Source organism: Helianthus annuus, chromosome 16 (genome assembly GCF_002127325.2).
Source record: "Helianthus annuus cultivar XRQ/B chromosome 16, HanXRQr2.0-SUNRISE, whole genome shotgun sequence".
Taxonomy (NCBI): Eukaryota; Viridiplantae; Streptophyta; class Magnoliopsida; order Asterales; family Asteraceae; genus Helianthus; species Helianthus annuus.
Window position 1 is genome coordinate 206,453,998 of NC_035448.2, and position 24,454 is coordinate 206,478,451.

Consider the following 24,454-nt stretch of genomic DNA (forward strand, 5'->3'; position numbering starts at 1 on the left):
TTAGGAGATGTATCCTATTCCTGGACGGGATACGTGTTTCTAAACTTGGTTTTAGTTAACGTCTTTTGCTGAGTCTTTGTGAACTCATTTAAACAAGTCATGGTTGTAACTTAAATTTGGTGTCAACGTTTCAAACAATTATGTTGTGTTATTTTCAAACTTAAATTTATGGATGAACATCTACCGTTTTTATCATATAGTGTTGTTATGATTGAATGTTATGGTATTGAGAAAGTCACACCAATAATCACACTTCCGCAAAAGTCAGGGTGTGACATGGTGCGTCCCGTGTCTAATGCGTCTAGTCGATGGGAGTGGAAGTCCGTGCCTAGCTCGAACGTGGAGCTTGTTGAGTGGAGTCGGTTACGTTGTATGCTGCATTCGGTTAACTTATCGGATTGCATAGACAGGTGGTCGTGGCTAGGTGTCGGGTCAAATGGATTCTCGGTTGGTGCGGTTAAGAAGTTGTTTGATTTGAACTCTGATTTTAGTTCTCGGTTCGTGTGGGATTGGTGTAAATAGTTATCGAAGAAGTGTAATCTCTTTGCGTGGCGTGCCGAACAAGACAGGTTTCCGACTAGGGAGGCGCTGCAAAGGAGAGGTATTTATATTGAAGACGATAGACGCTCGCTTTGTAGTATGGGGGTCGAGTCGGTTGATCACCTATTCACTTCGTGCGGGGTCTCCTCGGTTATCTGGCAGAAGATCCAGGCTTGGTGTAAGACGTCTAATCTGTATATCTTTTCGTTCCGGGATATTCTAGAGGTGCACAAGTGGCTCGGCTTAGAGGTTTGAAGGAAGGAAGTGTTACAAGGTACCGCCATTCTTACCTGCTGGATGATTTGGAAAGCAAGGAACAATCTGGTTTTTTCGGGGAAGCCTTTTAGAATCAACGATGTTTTCAGTGATATAAGATCTTTCGGTTTTGTTTTGTATAAAAATAGATCGGAGGATAGAGGTATATCTTGGATGAATTGGTGTAAATATGTAATAATGTAGTTGTGGTTGTAGTTTTGGGGTTGGCCGCTCGGTTTCGAGTGGTTTTTGAGGTTTAATGAAATTTATAGTTAAAAAAACAGTAGTAATTGTCTAATTGAACTCTTTAACTCTAGAAGCATTTATTAAACTCTCAAGACCAACATTTTCATCCACAACTTATCAAAACTGTCCCAGCTCAAAATTTCAATCAATTAACAATAATATCATTGCACATATTACAAAGCAAATACCCAAAATCCAAAATTTTTTTAAGAACAAGTAAAGGAGTGCTTGATGCGTATTAAGAAACTATTACATAAAACACTTATTGTTTTCAAATAATATAGATATATTTGTTATTTCTTTACTTGATTAATAATATACTTTTGATATTTACACAAGTTTCCCATTCAAATGAATTTTAAGTTATGATTATTTTTGTTATGGATATGAGAAATATATATTGAAATTAACAGATATCCAAATCTTCGTATATATGTGTGGCAAAGTCTATGATGACTGAGCACGGCACCTAGAAAAAAATTAAAATGTTACGAAGAAGAAATCGGTTTTAAAAAGTCACCAAGAGATCTAGGCCCGGTTAGCATGAACAATTTATCTACGAATTGTCTAGTGGATGACACAAAACTGGTAAGGAAGATCATGGCAATGAGCAACAGTTCAGAGAGGTCAGGACTTGTGTTGAAGTGAAGAAGATGAAAATCGACAAGAAGAACATCGCTCGAGTTTTGTCAGGGCGGATAACTGAGGTTAAGTTCTTCCCAACCAAAGATACGAGGGTGGTGGCTGTTGGAAACAATTGTGGAAATGTTGGATTTTGGAATATAGATTCGGATGATGAGATCTATGTCTATTACCCTCATTCAGGCATTGTTTCTGGAATCTCTATTCATCCGTATTCCTTGTCAAAGGTACATACATACCTTATTATTATTATTCATGGTTTGTGCTTTTATTATACTTTGATTTGATTTGATTTGATTTGATTTGATTGATTATTGACGTGTGTGTAAATAGTTTGATAATGAAATGTAGTTATTTTGATTAAATAGACAAGATTGAGAAAATAGCTCCTAACAAGCGCAAAGGAATGATTCAAACAAATATCACCTCTAGTATAAAAAAGGGAAAGAAATAATAAAAAAAATGTATGCCTAGTATAGGAAACTGATCCGTAGTTAGTTAATGTAAACTACAATATTTATAGAGCAGGTTAATATACAAGACTTTTATCGTATAAAATGTACGCGATCATTTCAGTTGTACGATCTGGTGCGACTTCAATCTTGAACATGCGCATTTGCTGAAAAAACCAACATGCGAAATTGTTTTATATACCAACATGCGATTTTATCATATTTACCAACATGTGAAATTGCTATAAAAAACCAACATGCGATTTCATCAAAATTACCAACATGCGATTTCCAACATGATTTTATAACATGCGATTTCACAATAACGTACGAGTACGATAAGCCCTATTGTACGTTACATTTTTTCATATTTATATATTATTGTTGTTAGTGGGTAATAACTAACCTTATTTTACATATTTCAAGCTTCACCTTTGGTTATATATAAAGACAAAAGATCACATACAAATAATCTTAACATACTAAACATACAAATTGAAGAAAAACTAAAAAAGACAAGGTGACATTTTTGTAATTACCACCAATTATCAAAGTTACTATACAAATGTGAACTCAACCAAAAATAGCGGTTTTTTATTAAAAAATGTTAAAAAAATAAAATAAAATTATTTGTGTGTTTTTTTTTTATTTTTTAGATTTTTTTTAGGTTTTTGAGGGTTTAGTTTTTAGCATTTTAGCTTGGGTGGGGGGGGGGGGTTTAGTTTTTTTTTTTTTTTTTTTTTTGGGGGGGGGGTAGGTTAGGTTTTTTTTAGATATATTTGTAGAGTAACTTTGATAGTTATTGATAATTACAAAAATGACACCTTGTCTTTTTGAATTTTCCTTCAATTTGTATCTTTAGTATGTTAAGATTATTTGTACAAGAACTTTACCCTATATATAAATACCAGGTTAGTATGGATTGGATAAAGGATATACAAAATATAGTGTAACGAAGATTTAAGCGACAAAGGGATGATTTTAAGAGAAAGTGTGAAAATAATCTTAAACTCACATAATTATAACACGTGACGTTATAAGATACATATTTATTGGGTATAGAGATACACGTACATACTTTATACTATGTTCTTCTTTTCAGTTAAATTTATTGATCTCCTAGACATAAGCCATAACAATATAAATTTGAACCACGCAGTACTAATTATAAAGTGTACGTTTTAATAGTCAAAATGAAAAGTATAATTTTTTTAGGCTCTTTTTAACTGATTATTAGTTAATACATATGCTTATTAATAAGAAGAAGAGAAAAATGCCCGGATAGTTCCTGTGATTTGTCCATTTTTCACCTTTAGTCCCCAACTTATTAAAATTACAGCTATAATCCTCAACTTTTTCAATTTCGTTCCCGGATAGCCCGGGCACAGATAAAAGTTTGTTTTTGTGCTAGGTGGGTGTAAAATGACTAAGATGCCATTCAGTATAAAAACAAAATATATTAAGAAATGATTGGTGGCGCAGCTTGTTGCCCGTCTACCTTCTGTTTTGATGTAACTTAACAAGTTTTCTGGCTATATCAATTTTTATTTACTAAAAAAAAAATAGATACTGAAAAAGAAAAAAATTAAATGAAAAAAAAAATTAAAGAATTGTTAATATACATATTTAATAAAGCAAAAGTGGGCCCATTTTTTACCAACCAACCCACCCTACCCCTATCTCATCTTCCCTTTTCTATTTTTCCTCCTTGTCTGCACCGTTAGTTGCCAAACCCACACCACCATAACAAATCTTTCAAACCATAAAAAGCTTTTCAAACTGCCATATGCTTCTACCTTCTAAACGAAAACAACAGGTGGTCGGAGGTTGGTGATCAGTGGTGTATGGTGATGAGCGAAGGTTGGTGGTGGGTTGCCGGAGGTGCTCGATGTTGGGGAAATTTCAGAAACCGGACGATCAGAGAGGCGTGTAATCACTCTCAGATTAAATTATTTCGGTGGTTCACCCGAATAATTCAATCGGATACAATAGCCAAAAAACTGTCGTTTTTTATCATTTCGAAAATGATAAAAATACCAGAAAATAAAATTTTCTGATACAGTTCCAGCCAGGGGCTGCCGCCCCTTGGACCCTGCTCCCAGGGACGCTGCCCCCGGACCCCCGCCAAGGGGCGCTGCCCCCTTGGAACCCCCGTAGAGTACGGGCTCCGCCCGTACACTTCGAATAATAATAACTCAAACAAGCGTGCACTCCCGCACCTCCTAACTTGCTTGATGTGTATTATTATTCGCTTTGATCACCAAGTCAATCCCCGATTACACTAAAATATCTAACACTCGAAGGTGGGTGTTCGGAAAACGTGGTTGTGGTTATGGTGCGTTGGCGAATGTGCTCGGAAGTGGGTACTCATGACGTCAAATTGAAGGTTCAGAGAAAGATTTAGAAACATTCCTGAGAGTACAAAAGGGCTAAAGAGTTATGGAAATCCATAGCCACAATTAGTGTAATACAGGAATGTTGGGTTCACAATTATTAGAACAAAATTCATGCAAGTAGTAGAACGGGGTGGTGGTGGTGTCGGTGATGAAGATGTTAATGGTGGTAACGGTTTGTTGCTGCGTTTCGTGTCAGTACTTGGTTCCTCTGTTGTGGTCAGGGTAGTGGTTCACGTGGCGCGCCTGCATTTGCTCATGCTGGAAACGTCGTACTGCCGATGTCAGTCATGCTCCTTAATTTGTTACAGGCCTACATGGCGCTTGATGAATGGTGACACGTTTGTCCTTTTTGTCGGAGGGAGCATCTTTGGTGCCACGTTGCCATATTCCAGAAGCTTCTGGATTCGCTTGCTGATGTGTGCGCCTTGTAGGATGGAAAAGTGGTGTGGTCCTTGCCATGTAGGCAAGGGTTTGGGACCATACCTCTTCAGGGTACTTTTGTCATTTCACATCAGAGAAAACTAACCCCCATCCACGTCAGGGACTATCCAGGAACGAAATTACAAAAGTTGGGGACTATAGTTGTAATTTTAGAAAGTTAGGGACTAAAGGTGAAAAATAGGCAAACCATAGGGACTATAAATTTCACTGTTATGAAACCAAAACGGTTAGAGGCTTTGAGCGACATTTATAAAACTTGGAGATGCACCCATGGATATTGTTGCAGGGTACATATATCCATTATCCATTTAGCATGACAATACATATGTAACTGATTTGTGATTTATATATATGTATGTATGTATGTGTGCAGATAATTACGATGGATTTATTCGCTTACTAGATGTTGAAAAGGAGAGTTTTGATCTATTATTATACACAAGCGCATATCAAGTTTTTTCGATAGATATGCAGACCGCATGACAATATGAACTCGGGGAGAGTTATGGAAGTGTTGGCAGTTTAGATATACGGTCTTCTTCGAATCCTAATTCAATGTCATGGGCCTTACATGCAGAACAGATTTACACCATCGATTTCAACTCGCAAAATACAAATTTAATGGCTACCAGTTCAAAGATGCATCTGGGATTTGAGAAAACTTGCCCATCTTGATCCTCAGCCCCGTTAGACACAAGGACGCTATCAATTCAGCCTATTTTTCTCCTTCTGTGAACCTGCTAGCAACCACAAGGTAAGGTGTGTTCCTCATTCATTCATTCGATCGTTAATTATTTATGAATATTGACAAGTTTTCATATATGTATGTATGTATGTATGTATAATAGTAAGGACAATAACATTGGGCTCATAAGTGGAGCAAATTATGAAGTTGAGTCCATGATATACCACTCCAACAAGACACCCAGATTCATCTCTTCATTTAGGTAAGTAACTATGTGCGAACGAACGAACGAACGTTCTATTTTAACTTGTTGTGTGTGCATAACTATTATTATTATGTAGAGGCATATGGGGATGGGATGATGGTGGGGAATATGAAGAAGAAAGGGGTGGATGTTATATGTGTAGAGGAGAAGAAACTTGCGTATACTATGGCTGATCGGGAAATCAACGCAATCCCATGCTCATCCAATGTTGCCTGGGGTGCTTACGGCTGGAGGTATGGGACATATGATTCAGTAACATGGCTTTGAGTATAAACTTCTTTGGATGCAGTTTTATGGGAACTTGATTGTTGGACCCAAATCTTTATCAATCAATAAATTATTTATTAGTGATATATTGCTATTATTATAAATTCTTTAGTTTTTCTTTTCTTTCAGTTTGGAAATAAAGACATCATTTTTTTCCTTTCTTCCTTTTACTTTTTTTTCTTTTCCCTCGTTAAATGACGTGAGTGTTGGAGTGATTCGTTTCTTAATTCTTGAGTTTTATTTATTGTAAATATAGCTTGGTTAGTTATAGATTGAGCATTTCACCAAAAAAAATTGCAGTTCTTTAAGTTATACATATAAGTTATTTAAAAAAAAAATTATTATTTTTGTAGGTAAATGATAATAGAAACTATGAAAATATAACTTCTTTTCATATAAATACCTTGTGCTTCCCGTACAAAAAGCGATGCGCTAGTGGGCTTTGTGCCTCGTGCTTCGGCTACGAAACCCTTTTGCCTCTATACGTCTTGCGCTTTTTAAAACCGAATAGATATACATAAATGACATAACAAGTAAAAAACAAGCTGAGTCCAAGCTCGCTTGTGCTATACGAACTGAACTCAAGCTTAGATGGGGCCCAACTTGTTTATTACTCCTGGCTGTCTAGAGATCAATATTTCCAATACCTTATATTTAGACGCATTTAAGATTATAGGTTAACTTTTCAGACAGATATTAGAATATCAAAACATCATATCTTAGCCCAAAAATATACACCAGCTCTGACCTGACTACTACTAAATTGGTAATTAACAAAATAAACACCCCCTATTATAATCAAAAAAATTACACCATACTTGTCTCCAATTACATCCCAAAAAAGACTTTGTCATCGAACGTGTTTGTATGTGACGTTAACTCGTCCAATAAATGTGCATTCTGATGAAGAAATTCCCAGTACCTATTTAGCATATGATCTGCGGGTATCACGCACCTCCATTGCCCCGTAACAAATATTGCATAGGCATCTGCAGCGTACCTGAACAATCACGACATTAAACAACGTGCCAAGTAAAAAACAAAACAAAACATCACGGTCACTTACTTCCCAACGCCATGGAGTTGAGAGATGTGTGTCCAGTCATCCCATAAATATCCTTCAGAAAATCTTTGGATCCTTTCCGTCTTTACTTTCTGCAGTCCAAGTGGCGTTATAAGCTTTTCAATCGCCTCTGCTGGAACCTCTGTAGCAGTCTTTGCATCCGGGCATAGGCTAAAGAACTCCGATATCACCCCTCTCACCTACATAATAATAATAATACATATATGAGTTTGTTACATTTGTGGTTTGTTGAAAATAACCATTACAGTCCATTAGTTTTAAAATTGCCAAAACACTACGAGTACTTTCACCTTTGCAACAATTACAGTCCACATTCGTTAATTCCATCCAAGTTACCGTTAAGTTATGGTGAAAAGACACCAATACCCCTAATTTAAAAAACAATATATAAACAAATGAGCTAATTACGTTTTTCGTCCTTATGATTTGTTGAAAACAAATGATTGTGGCAACATGAGAGAGAGAGAGATTTGTTTATATCAAACGAGGGGTATTGCCAAAAGAGTAATAAACTCATTTGTTTATATATTGTTTTTTAACTGAGGGGTATTTTAATCTTTTCACCAAAAACTTAACGGTAAACTGGATGAGGTTAACGGAGGTGGATTGTAATTGTTATAAAAGTGAAAGTACAGGTACTACTGTTTTGGCAACTTTTAAACTAATGGACTGTAATGGTTATTTTCAACAAAGCACAAGTACGAAAAACATAATGAACTCAACCACAACATTTTAAAATCCAGACTTAGGTGATGTCAAATCTTTAAACAAGGATGACATACAATTAAACCATACATAAAAGAAGAGAAGAGAAGAGACCTGCACACCCTGTGTCATATTTAGGAGGATGCATATAACGACAATCCTCCAAGGATCATGGATATGATCCTCCTGGATAAGATTATGATGGGATCGCGGAGGCTTCCACGTGTTATCTGGAGTCTTCTTTTTGTAGGCGTCGTCTCGCTTTTGTCTTGCAGTAAGGCTGTCTTTCTTCTTTTTCTTGCAAACAACAACTACCACCTCTTCTTCTTTGTTAGCCTTCTTCCTTGGAAAGTAGGGTGACACGAACTTCACAGTGGAGTGTGAATTGTTTTTCTGGCAAGCAATGGGTTTTTCAGTGTGTGACACTTTGACGCCAACAACAGGTTGTGATATCTCCTCCTGATCACCAGAGTCTGTCAAAGCACAGACCCTTTGTCTTGCACTAGTATGCTGCTGCTTATCTTTCTTCTTTTTCTTACAAACAACAACCTCTTCTTCTTCTTTAGCCTTTACCTTCTCAGTAGCGTGTGAACCACTGGTACTAGCAACCGAGTTTCCTTTTTCTGATATCCCCTGATGACTCACTGGGTTTGAAAAGCAGACCTCTTGTTGTCCGCTACGCTTACGTTTCTTCTTTTTCTTGCAAACAACAACTGCTTCTTCGCCAGTAGAGTTTTCTTTTCCAGATATCCCCTGATGAGCTGGGTTCGAAAAGTAGTGTTTTTTCTGATATCTCCTCCTGATCAATGGAACCTGTCACTGGCCGTGCACTAAGCAGCTTCTTTTTCTTACTACTAGCAGCAGCAACGGCTTGATCAACAGTGTTTGCGTTTTCCTGATCAGCGGAGTTTGGAAAGCAGGCCTTTTGTTGTGCACTAAGCTTATGTTTCTTGCAAACAACAACCGCTTCTTCTTCTTGTTCGTTTTGGTTGGAAAAGTAGTGTGATAGTTTCACACTGGCAACACAAGCTTTGTTTACTTTAAGTGCATCATGATCATGAGGGCCTTGTTTTTCTGTGAAAGTCTTAGAATGATAGGAGGAGTTTGAAAGGCAACCTTTGTAGACAAATTGGGAAAAGGGATTATCAGTTGCATCTAAAACCTCCTTAATCTTCTTCTTCTTCTTCGTCTTCTTTGTATTGGAATTGGAATTGGAATTGGAATTGGAGGGTGGTAAAGGCAGCTTTACCCTTTTGGTGGTGTTATTTGTTGTTGTAACATCATTTTTCTTCTTAGTTTCACAACCCTAACAGGTAGAAAAGAAAAAGAAAAATCTGCGGCAGTGTCTTGTTGTTGTTTGTAGCAGTTATTATATGTATGAAGATTTCAAGATATGTGATTAAGCAAAACTGAAAGAACATAATCAATTGTGTAGGATGGATAGATACCTGAAGAACGAGTGAAGGTGCGCTGGTATGAGTATGAGCGGTGGCAGGAAGAGCGATGACGATCGTTGTTAATCTCTCCTTCTTCTTCTTCATCTCCCAAACCAACAAACAAACAATTGCTTCCTTCTTCTGCTTCTCCGATTGCAAATCCCCGTCTTTTCCTCTCCCTGTTCCAAAAATACCTCCCTCCTTTTTTTCCTTTAACTCCAGGATTTTCCTCACAAATTTAATATATTCTTAAAATATTAGAGTAAACTGTCATTTTGGTCCCTATGGTTTGGGCAGTTTTGTTATTTTAGTCCAAATCTCAAACTTTTTAAATCTGGGTCCCTGTGGTTTCACTTTTATTGCCATTTTAGTTCAAAAATCAAATCAGGTCAGATTTCTAAAAAAAAACCTTGTTTTTTGTCCTTTTCCTCAGGGGTATTTTTATCATTAAATAAAAAAATATCTACCTTCTTTTCTCTTGTATATGTATGCACTGCACTTCCACCATCACCACCACTACAGCCTCACCACCGCTACCACCCCCATCTTCACAAATTCCCCAAATCAATCCTGAATTCGTTTGTCCCTAAAACCCAGTAGCTACACCTTTTACTCTTTTTCTTGACAATTCACAGCTATCACTAATAATCACATTTCTTGACAATTCACAGCTATCACTAATAATCACAATCTGCAACTCAATTATTTTCTTTACTTTTTCGAATAAACTTCAGTAACAATTCTCAATCCTAACATAAATATCGCAAACAACAATACCTCAGTTACAACCAGCAATCGTCTCTTCTACTTCTCCTATTCGATACTTACACCAACAAAGCCGCTAATCACAGATTTACCCATTTACTTTTTCTTCGATACCTTCACTATCACTACAAACTCAGATCTCGATCTTTTCTTACACAAACAACAATTCAGATCCATAACATTTAACTCAGATTAACTACATCGAAGAAGTAGCCACCACTGTCACCATCGTCTCCATCTCTGTCTCCGGCCAACGACGCCACCGCCTCTCTCTCTCTCTGTTTCATCTCTCTCTCATCTGCAAATGACCGCCATCACCGCCACCGCCTACCTTCTTTCACAAACCCTAGAACGAGTTTAGAGAGAGAAAGAGAGGGTAAACGCTAGGGTTTTAGGTTTTAGAGAGAGAAAGAGGGGGGAAGAACGGGGGTGGTTGTGCTCTGAAGAGGTGGTGCTGGTTGTGGTGTGGGGTGGATGTTGATGGTGGCGGTGGTGGTGGTGAGAAGGGGGATGAGGTGGCGGTGGTGGTGGTGCTTGTGGCGGCAGAGAGGAGAGAGCGAGAACAGATGGTGTGTGCAGTTAGAGAGAGAAAGTGGGCTATACAGAGAAAGTTTGTGAAATGCCCCTGCACATTTAGTTGGACAAAAAAACCTTAGTTGGACAAAAATGCCCCTACACAAGAAGATAAAATAGACAGGTTGTAACATTAAAAGAAGGGGGTTTTTGAATTTTGGACTAAAATGACAATAAAAGTGAAACCACAGGGACCCAGATTTAAAAAGTTTGAGATTTGGACTAAAATGGCAAAAGTGCCCAAACCACAGGGACCAAAATGGCAGTTTACTCTTAGTATTATTCTTAAAATATAATATAGAGTAAACTGCAATTTTACCCATTGGGGTTAGAGCTCATTGGCACTCTAACCCCCTACCAGGAAAATTTTGTTGTCTGACCCCCCCAACTAATGAAAAACTCTGCAACATTACCCCCTGATGTAAAATAACTTAACAGTTCTGTTAAATGGTATGCTAAATGACTATATTATCCTTTCGTATTACCCTCTATGCTTTGTTGTAAGCAAACATATTACCCCCTGATGTTAAATGACTATATTATTCTTTCTTATTACCCCCTATGCTTTGTTGTAAGAAACAGTATTACCCCCCCGTGTTAAATATTTCTTTGCTTCCTTACCCCCTGCAGAAAACAAAACCATTCCCGCCTAAAATGTTTGACCAGGCAAAGTCAAAGGCTGCAGAAAATGAGTCCACTGTAATTCTTCTGTGATTCTTCAAACAAATGAACCTCTAATCCTAATCCTAATTCCACTAATAATGATACAACTACATCTTCATGAGAAGAAATACTTATTGGATTCAACAATAAAATAAGTAAATAGTTTGTGCAATTTTCTTCATAATTCTAAAAAAATCAAAACTTGATGGGAATCCCAGGAGACAAACCACTCTTTAATGAATTGTATGTAAATTATGACCAAGAAATTACCAACTGACTATAAGTAACTAACTACACAGACATCAATCTGTCTTTTTTCTATTTAATTGATGATCATGTAAATCAGAATATATAATTCATCTGCATCAATCTTTCTTGTTGGAAATAACGGGACTGTTAGATCGATTGGTTTTTTGCATTGAATTTATTGTCATATTCAGTTTTTCTTCTTTTTTTTTGTACTCAGTCACGGGTTCTATTATTCTAAATACCTTTCTTTTTGTTTGATAGGAAACTTTTGAGTTAAAAAAGGTAGGTTGATGGTTCCATGTTCTAGTTTTTAAAATAAAAAGGAAGGTGATGCATCAAAAGTGTCAGACCGGGTTTCTAATTTCCGATCAGTTGTTTAATCAAAACGCGTTTTACCCACTCTACAACCATGTTAATTGCTAAAGTATTTGGTTTATATATATATATATATATATATATATATATATATCTTCTTAAAAAAAGAAGCAACAAGTAAATAAAATGGATTGATGGGAATAAAGTATACCGAACGTTTGAACCGATCCCCGTGGTGATCTCCGAAAGTCTCCGGCGGAACTCCGATCTTTGGCATCATTCCGGGACTCCGATGCGGCATCGTTTGATCGTTTAGTGAGAGATGAGGGAGTGGTAAACCGTCTGAGGCTCGTATGGTTTCACGTTCAAAATGATTCGGCTTGAGAGGAACTAAAAAGTTGACTCATAAAAGATTGAGATTGTCGACTTTTAAGGTAAGGATTGAAGCGGGTAATGGTATTAAGCTGGAATTTCGTCCAGATTCATGAATGACGAGAGATATGGAAACTTTAGTCTCTAACAATCCCAAAGAATCAGGCTCAATTAAACAAGAAAGGAAACACCACTAATGAGCTTGCTGTCATCGCTTTGAGCGGCAAAAGTAAAGGGTTTAAATTGCTTAAATGGAACGATAAGTTAATACAAGTTTATGATGGGTTCAGAACAATAACTGAGAATTTGTGTAGTGGCATGGCTTTTGTTTGTTAATGCTTAACCGGGTGGGAGACTCGAGTTGATTCTGCGCTCCGCCTAGTTTTCATGTTGTTGTTTTATTTCTTTACTAAGTACTTTATACAATTTGCACATTGGACCCTTAACTTTAAAGACTTAATTAACTAGGTAGATTAACTTGGTTAAGTTATTTACCTTTAAAAACTTAACAAACTAACTAGATTATACTATGAAACTAATAATTGCAATATTAATTAAATTATTTTTAATTGAACAAATAAAATAACTAAATAACTAAATCGATAAATGAATTCTGGTAAATCCTTCAACGGTTATTTATTTCGCAAAATTTTTCGAGGTTTCAAAAATAAGGATCCGGGTTTCAAAACGGGTCGGATTTTTGGGAGCCCATTTTGACGGATGTTACAGAGAATAAGTTCACAGCAATTGGTTACTCGATCGGACTGTAGTTCGATCGGGTGACTTCCTGATGATATTGAACATGTTGAAAATTGTTTAAGTATTGAAGTTTAAATGTCACATGTTCGAGCGGCTAGTCCGATCGGATGGTAGTCCGTTCGGACAATAACTTGTTTAACGTTCAGACTTCAAATGTTGGTAAATAGTTTAAGTGTGGTACCCAAGGTGTAGATCGATCGGGTGTCAACCCGTTCGGGTAACAGTTCGAGCGGACGGTAGTCCGATCGGACAACATTCCGTCCTGGTCGTTCTGTTCGTTTTACACTTGGTTATTTTGATAGTTTGTCGTTTTGTCAAGATGTTTTGATAACGTGTTAAGCAACAGAAACCTCGTCAATACTTGGTACTCCTGATCGGACAGGAATCACCCAAATCCGGTCAGTTAACTGTTCGAGACGGTGTTCCGTGTTTAACCCGAAATCGGTAAACCTCGCGGATAGACTCTAGATCTTGGACCAACATAACCACAAGAATGAGTAGGAAGTCGGTGCAAGCTCCGATTCTATCGGTTTTGAGTGCATTGAGTGTAAAAGAGTTGAAAGAAAGTTGGAAAACCATCTTTCTACCCTCTTCACCGTGAATATGTTTAGATCTATGAAAGATCTTTGTTTATTATGTGGAAATCGGTTAGGACCAAGTTATTCCTGAAGGATTGAAGCCAAAACATGAAGTTCCTAAGAATACCATGATGACATCACCCTAGAACACCTCAAATCTAGTGATTTCACAGTTAAAAGTTAAAATTCAAAATATAGAAAGGTGTAGAATCAAGTGTAGATTAAAGATGTACAAGATTTAGGTTGAGATCTTACTGGAATTGAGAGGAAATCGGAGAAAAGCAAGGTTGAAGCGCTGGTCGGACAGAGAGTTCCAAAAGTAGAAAGTGTGATGGTGACATGGGGTATTTATAGGGTTACCCAAAGTGGAAAGGAGTGGATCGATCGGGTGGCAGCCTGATCAATTGGTTGGCCAATCGAGCGGCAGCTCGATCGATCAGCTGGTCGATCCGTTGGTCACCTGGTCGATCAGTCAGCTGGTTTGAGTGTTCGGTGCGACGATTTTTGCTGTTTCGATTGTGATTGCGAGCGATGCGATGCGATAGAGTTTCCTATTTAAATTACTTTTAACCCCAACTACTATATCTAACATACAATCATTCTATTTTACTTGCGTTCAGTGTCTGCGATTCGATTGTGATACGAGTTTCGATTGCGTTTTGATTGATTACCACAACATATACATAAATAAACATACACAAGTAACACATAAGACACACAAGCACGTAAAACGATATCCAGAATGCGTAATTCGAGTTGCGATTGCGATAAGCGATAAAGCGATCAACTATGCGATAAATATCGAATAAACCTCGATTATTAATAGATACTCCACATAATACAACTAACGTTAAGCATAAATTAGACTACTTACGAGTCAAAGAAGTCAAAACAGGAATTGAGCAAGGAGTGACAGATGGAAATTAGCAATCTTTTCTTCCTTTGACTTCAATCTGGACTTTGACTTTGACTTTAGAAACATGGGGTGTTACAGCCTCCCCTAGTTGAGGGAATTTCGTCCCGAAATTAGGCCGAAGCCGTAACAAACAACTGCGGGTATTTCGCCTTCATGTCGCTTTCAAGTTCCCGAGTGAACTCTGCGCCTCGTTTGCCTTCCCATCGGACTTTCACAATAGGAATGCGCGAGCGTCTGAGCTGCTTGGTTTGGCGGTCCATGATTTCAACAGGCTTCGCCACGAAGTGTAGTGTTTTGTTTATTTGGAGGTCATCAAGAGGTACAATTAAATCATGCTCAGCCAGGTACTTTCGGAGGTTCGAAACGTGGAAAGTCGGGTAGACGTTACTCAGTTCCTCCGCTAGTTCGAGTCTGTAGGCGACTTTTCCGATTCTTTCCAGAATCTTAAAAGGTCCAACATATCGAGGCGCTAGTTTCCCTTTCTTGCCGAATCTGACCACACCCTTCCAAGGTGATACCTTTAGGAGTACGTAGTCGCCAACGTCAAATTCAAAGGGCTTGCGTCGTCTATTGGCGTAACTTTTCTGACGACTCCGAGCTTTCAGCAGATTGTCTCGAATTTGGAGAACTTTGTCAGTCGTTTCTTGCAATAGCTCAGGACCGGTTAATTGCGAGTGCCCGATCTCGTGCCATACAATGGGCGATCGACACCGTCTTCCGTATAAAGCCTCAAATGGTGCCATTTGAATGCTGGAATGATAACTGTTATTATACGAGAATTCGACTAACGGCAGGTAAGCGTCCCAATTACCACCGAAATCTATGACAGACGAACGAAGCATGTCTTCAAGGGTACGAATCGTTCTCTCAGTCTGACCGTCGGTTTGAGGATGGAATGCGGTACTCAGATTAAGCGTAGTACCGAGAGCTGCTTGAAACGTTTCCCACAGTCGCGAGGTAAACCGAGCATCACGGTCAGAGATGATGTCGCGAGGCATCCCATGATTACAAATGATCTCATCGGTGTAGATTCGGGCTAATCGTTCTACCTTGTAGTCTTCCCGTATTGGTAGGAAATGAGCAGATTTGGTCAAACGATCAACGACAACCCAGATGTTGTCGTGACCTGACGGCGTACGCGGAAGTTTGGTTATGAAGTCCATAGCTATACTCTCCCACTTCCATACAGGGATCGGGGGTTGTTCGAGTAATCCAGAGGGTCTTTGGTGTTCGACCTTAACCTTCGAGCGGGCCAGGCACTTTCCAACGTAGAGGGCGATATTCCTTTTGTTGATGCAGTTGTCTGTCGACTTCATTTTCGTTCGAGTCTTAGATTAGAACTGATTGTATAGTGCATGCAAAACGAGGAAATGGAATTTATAGGTGATTCCGCTTGAAATGATACATGATCATTTCAAGCGAAATCTGCTGAATAATTTCAAGCGAAATCTAGTGGAAAGCTTATGTAGTGATTTCGCTTGAGAGGTTCCGCTTGAATGTAATTCCGCTTAAAGCTGTTTCAAGCGGAATCACATGCCTATATATATCCATCCGAGCGAAATCAGTTGTATCATTCTTGTTTCCGACGGCGAAGCTCCGTCGAAGTGTCTCCAAGGCTGTAATCGTTCTGTGATCAATACAAGAGACAATTAATAGTATTTCTAGTGTTATACAAGCTAAACAAAGACAGAATCAATGAATTCCGGCTCTGATTCTATCTGAGACCTCTTCTGATCGACTCGTTAGATCGTTTCACGATCCTACATGTGGTATCAGAGCTCAGGAGGAAGAGTTCTTACCGTTTAGTTCGTTTTCGCTGGAAAATTCTGATTTCTACACCTTCTTTTCACAATTTTTCAAGTTTTCACGGTTAAAATGGACTGATTTTCACATATTACGTGTAAAATTCAGTTTTAACAAACCCTTGAAAGTTTGAGATCAAAATTCGGCCTAAAACAGACAAAAAGTAACTGAAAACCTTATTTCGCTTGAACGAACACATCTTATTCCGCTTGAAATTTCAAGCGAAATCTGTTATTTCGCTCCAGATCAACTGATTCCGCTTGAAAAGCTAAGGCTATTTCAAGCGAAATATCTTATTTCGCTTGAAAACTTGTCTGATTCCGCTTGAATAGGTAATCTCGCTTGAAATCACAACTGATTCCGCTTGAAGTTGTGATTTCGCTTGAAATATTCTGTTTGAAATCTTATTGAAATCTTATTTCGCTTGAAACATTTCAAGCGAAATCAATGATTTTGTGATAAGTTGTGATTCCGCTCCAAAGGGTATTCCACATGAAAACCCTTATTTCGCTTGAAAGAAGTATTTTGTGTAAAAATTTGTCGGGACTGTTTGAAATATGGCAGAAATGTTTGACGAAAAGGAAAATGATTTTATTGAAAGGTTAAATAGTGGTTATGGTTGGAATAGAATGAGCATATATGAACAAGATGATAAGAAGATTTGGATGCTCAGACTTAAAAATTTTGCATGTCAAAAGGATGAAACAAGGAAAGAGATGGAAAGAAGATTTGATCACTTAATAGACAAATCAAAAATGTTTTCAGGAAAAATTGACAGATGCTGAAAAAGTATCAAAGTTTGCAGAAGCTTTACTGATGTGAGTAAAATGCAACATATAAATTACATCAAATGAGGCATAAAACTAACCCTTTTTAAGTACTAATGTTGGAAAAAGTGTGTTTTTGTCTTCCTTTTGTATTTTCAGGATTAAATGAGCTCAAATTAACAAAAGAAGCAAAAAGGCAGCTAAATCTAACATAAATACAAGAAAAGGAACAAAAGTGGATTGCCCGACCCCTCGACAGCATCCTCCCAAGCAAAATAGAGAAGGCAGAAGACTGAACACGCCCCGTGCTCAGCGAGCACGGGGCCGTGCCCAAGAAGTAGCAGAAAAGACAAACCTATAGAAGGATTTTAAGAAAGTTAGGAATCAACGGCCTAATCATTTTTTATTTTCTTTTTAATTTTTTTTAGGATTTTCTTAGTTTTTCAGCTTCTGCAGAGCTCAGCACGGGCCGTGCCTGCTGAACACGCCCCCGTGCTCAATCATTGAAACTGGCAATCTTGTTTTAAGTCAGACAGTAAGCTGAACACGGGGCCGTGCTCACTCAACACGCCCCCGTGCCCAAGATTTAGTTACTGAAAACAGAACCGTTAGATCCCGGCGGTTGGTAATTTCTGACACAAACATGAGTGATAGTAATTCTTTTTACTTTCGGCACTCTTATGGTACGTGGTGTCAATTATGTGGAGGTAACCATAAAGAATTAAAATGTTATTTTCTAAATTATAGGCCCCACTATATAGACCGACCGTCTCCCTATAACCTTAAGAGGGGCGAAAGTAAAAATAATCACTATTTCTCCCTCGAATGCGCCCAGCCAGGTATTCTGGGAGAAATGCTCCTTGACGAGTTATTTCAACTAGAAAATCTAATTTTAAATTGGTTAAAGGAGCTTAGGAAGGACTTCAATAATCCATCCCAAGACGACGACCAGGAAGAAATGTAGGGGTCGCATTCCAACAACCTCGTTGCTCCCAAAAATACCTTCAGTTCTAGCGAAGACTTGGACGATAGTCGTCCCTGTGCCGATTGTGCCGTGAAGGACTCCCCATCGACTTCGTTCGGTGCATACATAGACCTGAGCGATTCGGCATATACCTTCTTTAACGAGAGCCCGGGAAAGGGTTGGACTTGTCCACCTAGAATAAAAATAGGAATTACCCTCACCGACAACCTCTTGCGTTCTCACCTTAGTCTAGGACAATTAAGGTATCTTAGGCACTTTGGGGTTGTTCCAACCAGTAAGGAACCACCCAATATCAATAAGTTCCTTAGAAATTAAAGAAACTCCATAGGACAGCTTCCAGACACGAGGCCGTGTCTAGGTCAGCACGCCCCCGTGCCCACCTAAAAGATTCTCTGCTGATTTGGTCAGAATACGGACAAAATGTGTCAGGATTTTAATTGCACACGGGGCCGTGTTCAGCCAACATGGGGCCGTGTCTAGTGCGCTGTCGTTTTCTTTAAATGCAGCCTGATTCCTGCTCATTTTTTACCACTTCAAAGACAGAGATTCCTAGGATCTTCACTCATACTATCCTAGGTAAGTTCTAAAAGAAGGTTCCAAAGAACCCTCTTGTCTTTTCTACTTCCATTCATTACCTTCTCTTTCAAATTTTCATAACGTCTCCTTCACTAAAGCTTGGAAACTTCATGGTTTCAGCCTTTAGTGTGAAGTTCGTAAGGTTATTTTTCAAGGGATCTTACTTAAAAAAAGTTATATAACTTTGTTTTAAATTATCTATGCTTAGAACTCGAATAAAAACCATAAAAATAATTTAAAACTCCAAGATTCCTTGATCTCAAAACCTGCAGACAACTGAACACGGGGCCGTGCTCAGCGAGCACGGGGCCGTGTCCGAGGGTCTGATTCATGAAAATTGAACTCTTTTCGGTATATTTCCCAGAAATGGCAAGCAGAACAAGCGGAACATCTTCCTCAAGAAATAACCGACAAGGGAGGAGATCATCAACGGCGGAAGACTCTCTTGTAAACTATGTTTACGCCCTAAGAGAGGCTATTGATGAAATGACGGGGGTGGAAGAAGCATTGGTCGACCGTATCAACCATCTGACGGTGGGACTGGAGGGATGTCTCCGAGAAGTAAACCTCTTGCACCAGAGGTTAAACCTACTCACCTCTCCTCCTTTGGTACCCATAATAACCCAAAGGGCATGGAACATGGTCCCCGAAGTCATCATACCCGCCGAATGGTACACCATACACCCGGAGCCTCCGCAAGGGGTAGTACAAGGAATCCCGGTGGTTGTTCCTCCTCCTCCGCAAGATGTTTAGGAAAATGAAGCCACCTTCTTCCTTCCAAGGGATATAGAAGAATGGCTTTAAACAACTTCTAGGAAAAAGACCATCGGCCGAGGGTCCTACTACATCGGGAAACTATTCCCGAAATTTTCTTATCAAAAAAGTAGAACTCTTTATGATAACTTTGTGTACCTCCTGACCTAATGAATTAAGTTTTTATTTTTATTTTTAGGAAAGTTATGTAAGATCTCTCTATGGTTTTAATGGAGTGATGATTTTAAGGTTTGATGGTGTCGTAATAAGTAAAACACACTCATGGTGGTCAAGGATGACAAGGGAAACGAGAACCATAAACCCATGCACGAAAACAAGGCACCCGACAACGATTTCTCAGTTACAGTATGTTCAGCACGGGTCGTGCCCAACCAACACGGCCCCGTGCTGAACCCCCTGCAGAAAAATGCCCAGTTCAGGTAACTGGACACGGGCCGTGTTCGCTGAACACGCCCCCGTGTCCAGGCTTCTGTTTCTTTTCTTTGATTTTCGTTACTGGCACCAGAACACGGGGCCGTGTCAGGTCCCCACGGGGCCGTGTCCAGATTGCCAGTAACATAAATTTTTTGCTTTTAACACCATTTTACACATTCAATCAACCTAAAAATTTATTTTTGGGACACATTGAGGACAGTGTGTAATTTAAGCGTGGGGGGATGCTAAAACCTTGAATTTTGCAAGTCCTAATAACAAGCCTTACACAAAACTCTATTGGAACCGCTAATCTCCCCAAATTTTTTTCAAAAATTTTCATTTTTTTTATCTTGTCTAAGTTTAAGTTGGGAATTCTAAGACTAACAAGGTTATATTTTTTAAGTTTACAATCGATAGCATCGTGAAAAAAAGAACCAACATAAGAAAATTATGAAACGGCATGACAAGCTTAGTTAAAATTCGATTATATATACTCGATCACATAAAAAAAAAACCATTCCCACAAAAATGAGTTTTGAGCCTTTATTGAGCATACAAATATACATCTTTACGCTAAATGCTCATTTTTCGTTTCTTGTGTGAATAGCCGCTTGGTTCTTACGACTATAGAACTTGCCACGACAATTCATTCCCGGTCCTTACCAACATAAATGGTAAGTAAATGATGGAGGCATTAGGACTAACCCTTTTTCTTTCAACACCATTATTTTTATTTTTCTTTTCACCTACCCAAAAACTCCCCCTAGTTAGCCCCTTTGAGCCTAAACCTTTTCATGTCTTAACCCAAAAACCCTTTTTACCCACCAAAAACCCTTTTTATTTTTACCCTTTATTTTAGTAACAAGCCCGGTTTCCGTGTGACAAAATATATATATATATATATATATATATATATATATATATATATATAGGGTAGGGATCCTAAGAGAAGTCCACCCTATTTGAGAAACTTGAGAAGCATCCTAGACCACACATTTCCCTAAGTTTTTCGTAATATACACATATGTATAGTTTAAAATTGGTTATATACATATATGTATATTGTCAAATCTTGAATTATACACATATGTATATAGTCAATTTTAAACTATACGTATGTGTATATTACAAAAAGCTTTGGGAAAATGTATGGTCCAGAATGCTTCTCAAGTTTCTCAATTAGCCTAGTGCTTCTCACACGATCCTAACCCTATATATATATATATATATATATATATATATATATATATTACAATGAAGTTAGAAATAAACAAACAAAGCTCCTCAAACAAAAGCTTGTTTGGATAAATACTTCATTTAAAATAAAAAGTCACAAAAACAAAATGTTTTACGAAAACCGACGCTTTTTACGATTTTCGCCCTTTTCTACTAACCACTAACCCAACTACCCACCTTTAGCCCAAGCCTAACCCTTCACCCAAAAAGTCCTCTTGATATTTACAAAGGTATAAAGTTAAAAAGGAGAAGGATTGATTGCTTGGCAAGCTTATGGTAGGAATAAGTCCCATGCCGCTCTCGAGTGATTCACTAAAAATACACCTTCGGCCGAGTGTGAGTGATTTCTCCCGTGAGGTATGTGAATTTGTATATAAATGGAATTTTAGAAAGGTATGTTATGTCTTCATAAATAATTTACCTTATGAAAAGTTTTTAATAAATCATGACGAATAGGATTGTAAATAAATAAAAATAAAACCCAATGAAGTTCTTGGATTCCCGACACTCTATGACAAACCCAAAACCTTCTCTTCTATCCATTCCATTTGGGAGTGTAAGCCACATTAAAGAGTTTTGCTTGAGGACAAGCAAAAATTCAAGTGTGGGGGTATTTGATGTGTGTAAAATTCAACATATAAATTACATCAAATGAGGCATAAAACTAACCCTTTTTAAGTACTAATGTTGGAAAAAGTGTGTTTTTGTCTTCCTTTTGTATTTTCAGGATTAAATGAGCTTAAATTAACAAAAGAAGCAAAAAGGCAGCTAAATCTAACATAAATACAAGAAAAGGAACAAAAGTGGATTGCCCGACCCCTCGAAAGCATCCTCCCAAGCAAAATAGAGAAGGCAGAAGACTGAACACGCCCCGTGCTCAGCGAGCACGGGCCGTGCCCAAGAAGCAGCAGAAAAGACAAATCTATAGAAGCTTCTATTGCTCACCACGGGGGCGTGCCCAGTGAACACGGGGGCGTGCCCAAAGTACTGCAGGCGCATTAATTGTAATTGCGAATTACAATTAATGAGTAGAGATAGTGTCAGACGGGCACGGGGCCGTGCCCAGGCCTCTGTTCAGCCTATAAATAGGAGTGCTTGGCTTCATTGCAACTCATCCCTTGGCACACCACCTCTCTCACACTTCATCCACCACCCACCACCATCACAACACCATCATCCACCACCATCATCCATTGTCCATCATAGAGTGTGTGAGTCGTCTCGGGATCCAAGATTGATCGTAAGAGTTCTTCACAATCAAGGCCATGTTTGCCTAAGTCTCTTACATCACTTGGTGAAGACAAGTGTTTAGTATAATACTTTTTATTTTTAATCTTTTGCACTTTTTATTTGGTTTTGTATTAGTGACTTTAATAACTAGTTGCTTATGTTGAAGGTGACTTTTCCTTATCGTTTGTCCGTGGTGTCTTGGCATTATTTTACTGTCTATATAAAATAAAAGATTTTCACCATTCATATCTCTACGGTCTATATGGAGGTATGTTGGCTACCTGGTCGGGGGTTAAGGGAACGGTTTGGTAAGGGTCTTGCCCTTGTTCAGCGTTTAGAGGTCCTGCAAGGGACCTGGGTCAAATTTAGTAGGACCTCTTCAATACCCAACGGTATTGGATGGCGGGGGTCCAAACTCTTTGATCCCCTCATAAGTTAACTACTATTAATACTATAACCCGGCTCTTTAGGACTGTATCCCTGCTGACTCAGACTACTTAGTCGAGGGTAACTTCACCTCCAAAAGAGGGGCCTACCATAATTTGCATTAATAACTTAATTCATTATCTTTCAATAATCCGACCTTTTAGGATTGTATCCTTGCTGACTCAAACTACTGGGTTGAGGGTAACGTCGCCTTCAAAAGAGGGGCCTACTACAATAACTAAGATAATCTCTTAAACAAGTGCAAAAGTGCGAAAATAATCAAAGGTTATACTAATACACGAGTCGGATCCAAGTGATTCATCTTGTCTATCTGTTTTTTCTTTTTTATTTTATTTTTCAGCATTTAGTTAGTTTTATTTTCTTAGTTAAAAAATCTTTTTTCTAACATTTTGATTTGATTAGACGTTGAGGATAAACCGGTACTAAAAGCTCTTGTGTCCTTGGACGACCTCGGTATCTTACCAACACTATACTACGTCCATGATGGGTGCACTTGCCCATATGTGTGTTTAGTGTTAGTAAATATCGTGTTTTATAAATTTAAAACTTGGCTAAAAAAGTGTAAAAAGGGCTTAAAATATATATCTAAAACATATATACACTAACTCGCATCATTTACCTGCTGAATGGAATGATGTATTGAAAAAATTAAAACAAGAGCCTAAATTTTCAAAATTACATCCATCTGATTTCATCAATAAACTTCAAACACATAGTTATGAAAATTCTGAAAAGAAGAAAACATTGATGAATAAAATAAAAGGAAATCGAGATGAATTGAATTTGGGAAATCTAGATAAAATTAATTTGGATGTAATTACTGAAATAGATAAAAGAATCTGTATATGCTTTGCTGCACAAAGGAATATGAGATATGATTTTAAGAGGGGATGTTACATTGATAAAAATTTAAATCCTCTTGATTTTGTTAAAATCTTTAGTGCAGGGACATACAAGACAGAGACAAAGGAAATTTCAAAGAACGAAGAATCTGTGAAGACTGGATCTTCAAGTTCTGAATCAGTGTGCTCTAAATATGATAAACTTGAGGCTGACAATGGCAAACTCTTGAAGGATGCGGAAAGTTTGACATTAGAAGTAAAAAAGTTGAAAGATGAGAAGCAAGCTGATGTTAAACAGATTCTTATGTTGCAGGAAAATTGGGAGAAGCTGAAATCTGAAAATGTTAAACTGTTAAGTGATTTGATCAGTTTAACATCAGAAAACAAGATTTTGAAAGAGAAAGAAAAAGATTTTGAAAGCAAAAAGAAATCGTCAGAAAATGAAGAATTCTGGATAAAGCTTGAAAACAAAAAGTTGAAAGCAAATGAAACAAAATTTCAAGAACAGATAAAAGTTTTAGAAAATGAAAAATCTGTTCTTGAAAACATTAAGATTGAAAATGAAAAGACAATCAAGTCTCATTTTGAAATAATATCTCAGCTTGAAAATGAAGCTAAGAATTCAAGAACTAAGATTGATGAGCTTGAAAAGAAATTGAAAGGTTTTGTGACTTCATCAGAGTCTTTGATTCACCCTTGTCCAAAACCGATCAATTCTATTCCAATAAGTGACAATGTTACAAATTTTGACAAAGTCAAAATTGAAGATTGCGATG

At 37.9% G+C, this 24,454-nt stretch overlaps 1 protein-coding gene and 1 long non-coding RNA gene across 2 annotated transcripts in view; one reads left to right on the top strand and one right to left on the bottom strand.

The window, feature by feature from the left end:
- The first annotated feature begins 4,286 nt into the window (after nucleotides 1-4,286).
- LOC110915678 lies at nucleotides 4,287-6,344 on the top strand. Its single transcript, XR_002579158.2, has 4 exons — nucleotides 4,287-5,259; nucleotides 5,346-5,726; nucleotides 5,821-5,919; nucleotides 5,999-6,344. It is a non-coding gene; the product is annotated as an uncharacterized LOC110915678 (long non-coding RNA).
- Nucleotides 6,345-6,852: 508 nt separating this feature from the next.
- The window catches only part of LOC118488325, a 39,644-nt gene continuing 22,042 nt past the window's right edge, over nucleotides 6,853-24,454 (bottom strand). Inside the window, exons 5-9 of the mRNA XM_035985713.1 lie at nucleotides 9,427-9,643; nucleotides 8,766-9,284; nucleotides 8,093-8,722; nucleotides 7,256-7,452; nucleotides 6,853-7,189 (exon numbers count right to left, since the gene is read on the bottom strand). Of these exons, the coding sequence (XP_035841606.1) occupies nucleotides 7,018-7,189; nucleotides 7,256-7,452; nucleotides 8,093-8,722; nucleotides 8,766-9,284; nucleotides 9,427-9,643 (1,735 nt within the window). The 3' untranslated portion in view covers nucleotides 6,853-7,017. The remainder of the gene's footprint in view (nucleotides 7,190-7,255; nucleotides 7,453-8,092; nucleotides 8,723-8,765; nucleotides 9,285-9,426; nucleotides 9,644-24,454) is intronic.